Here is a 2,417-nt window from a genome sequence, read left to right on the forward strand (position 1 = left end):
GTCCCTATCTTCCTCATCATAAAATAATTTAATCCCTATTGACATACGAAGATGTCGTAGTGTATGATTTTTAGTATTCTAGAAGGTGTGAGGGAAAGGAAGCGGGGAATTGGGGAAGAGAAATTCTAAATCGACCCTTATCCATGTGTAAGGAGGGTATTTCTGGTTCCCAATGAACATATTTTCAGCAATTCTCAGTCCGGGCAAATGAGGAAGTGCTTCCTCTGGCAGAAATAGGTTTAAGTGAAAGGACTTGTGAAAGGGCGGGACCTTTGAAAGAATTAAAGCATATGTCAACTTAAAGTCGGAGTTCCAGGTGGCTAAGGAGAGCAGAAGACACTTGAGTTGTCGCTGAGCTTTGGTGCCAGGAGGAATGGACAAGATCCTGGAAGCATCAAGTTTAATTCTATGGCTTCAACTAGGCTGTGAGTTGTGGAGGAGAAACCCCAGGATATGTTGTTAATTTGGGGGAATGAGAAATTTGGTTTATGGGCAAACTCAAGCAAATAGAAACGTTAAGAAGGAATAATAAATTTGGGGGCCTAACGACTTTTTGTTATCTTTTTAAGCAGGGGTGAGTGGCCAACAGAAGGAAAAAAATGACCAGCAGCAGGTGAAACAGAGCCCTCAATCTTTGATCATCCAGGAAGGAGAGATTTCAATTCTTAACTGTACTTACGAGAACAGTGCATTTGACTACTTCCCATGGTACCGGCAATACCCCGGTGAAGGCCCTGCATTGCTGATAGCCATACGTTCAGGTTCACGTTTGAGTACAAAGGAAGGAAGATTCACCGTTTCCTTGGATGAAAGTGCCAAACAGTTTTCATTGACCATCGTGGCTTCCCGGGCTGGAGACTCCGCCACCTACTTCTGTGCAGCAAGTGCACAGTGCTCTGCAGGCACCTGCAGCCCGTACCCAAACCTGCAGCTGAGGCTCCAGCCAAACCCTGCCGTGTAGATGCAATACTCACACACACGCATAATCTGTTTGGCCAAAAAAGTCTTAACACACTTAAAAGAACTGACATTATACAGAATTTATTCTCTAACCAAAATGAATTGATTTAGAAAGTCAATTGCAAAAAGATGTCTGCAAAAACTCCCAAATATTTGGAATTTAAGCACTAAACTAAAATAACCCATAGGTCAAAGAAGCAATTACAATGGCTATTACAAAATATTTTTAAAGAAAATATAACGAAAACACATACATATAGGTATGAATGGGATGCAGCTAAAATAGTAGACAGAAGGAAATTTATAATTTTGAATACTTATATTACTAAAGAAGAAAGGTTGAAATATAATGATGTAGGCTTTCAACAAAAGAAAATAGAAAAAGAAGAACAAATTAAACTCAATGCAAGCTAAGAAATAGCAATAATTAAAAAAGTCAAATTGGTGAAATAGAAAACAAACAATAGAAATAATCAACAAATTACAAAATTAATTTTCTTAATACAATTTATGAATTGATATAATCCTAACTAGAATTATCAAGGGGAAAAAAGAGAGAACACATGAATTACAAATATAAGCAATAAAAAAGAAAACTACACTACAGATTCTGCAACAGTAACAGGACAGTAAAAGAATATCCTGAACAATCTCAAGGTGCTGAGTCAGAGTGCAGACCAGACCCACGCAAGTGGAGACGACGGATTTTTTGTCAAAGGTGCAAAGGCGATTCAATGGAGGAAAGACAGTCTTAGCAACAAATGTGTTGGGATGATTGGATATTCACAGGCAAATAATTGAACCTTGAGCTAAATTTCACAACTTTTACAAAAATTTGAGGTCCGGCTCAAAATAGATCACAGATCCAAGTGTAAAGGTAAAACTATAAATCTTTTAGAAGAAAATATGAGAAAGTTTCATGACGTAGAATTAGGCGAAGAGATCTTTGTCATGACACTGAAAGCACAATCCATAAAAAACAAATAACTTAGATTTCATCAAAATGAAAAACTTTTGTTTTGTGGAAGACGATGTTAAGAGAATTAAAAAGATAAACCAGTTAGGCAGGAAATATTTGCAAAATGCATTTCCATCAAAGGACTAGTATTCGGGATATAAATAACTCAACTCAACGGGAAGAAAACAAGCACTCTAATTAAAAAATGGACAAAAGATTCAGACACTTCACTAAAGAAGGTGTGTGGTAGTGAAATAAACATATAAATAATTATGTACACGAACAGATGTTCAACATCATTAGTCGTTAGGGAAATGCAAATTAAAGCCCCAGTGAGGTACCACTCCACATCTATCAGAATGATTAAAATAAAAAATCCTGTTAATATTAAGTTCTGGTAAAGATGCAGAGAAAGTGGATCGCTCAGACGTTGCTGGTGGGTAAGTGGTGCAGACACTCTGGAAAGCAGTTCAGCAGTTTCACATGAAGTTAAACATTC

At 37.2% G+C, this 2,417-nt stretch overlaps 1 gene segment (V, D, J or C); it reads left to right on the forward strand.

The window, feature by feature from the left end:
- The first annotated feature begins 373 nt into the window (after positions 1 to 373).
- LOC106840765 (T cell receptor alpha variable 23/delta variable 6-like) lies at positions 374 to 961 on the forward strand. The segment is given in 2 exon segments: positions 374 to 425; positions 573 to 961. Coding segments are annotated over 2 exon segments (441 nt in total).
- The last annotated feature ends 1,456 nt before the right edge of the window (positions 962 to 2,417 follow it).

Source organism: Equus asinus, chromosome 2 (genome assembly GCF_041296235.1).
Source record: "Equus asinus isolate D_3611 breed Donkey chromosome 2, EquAss-T2T_v2, whole genome shotgun sequence".
In the NCBI taxonomy this organism is placed as follows: domain Eukaryota; kingdom Metazoa; phylum Chordata; class Mammalia; order Perissodactyla; family Equidae; genus Equus; species Equus asinus.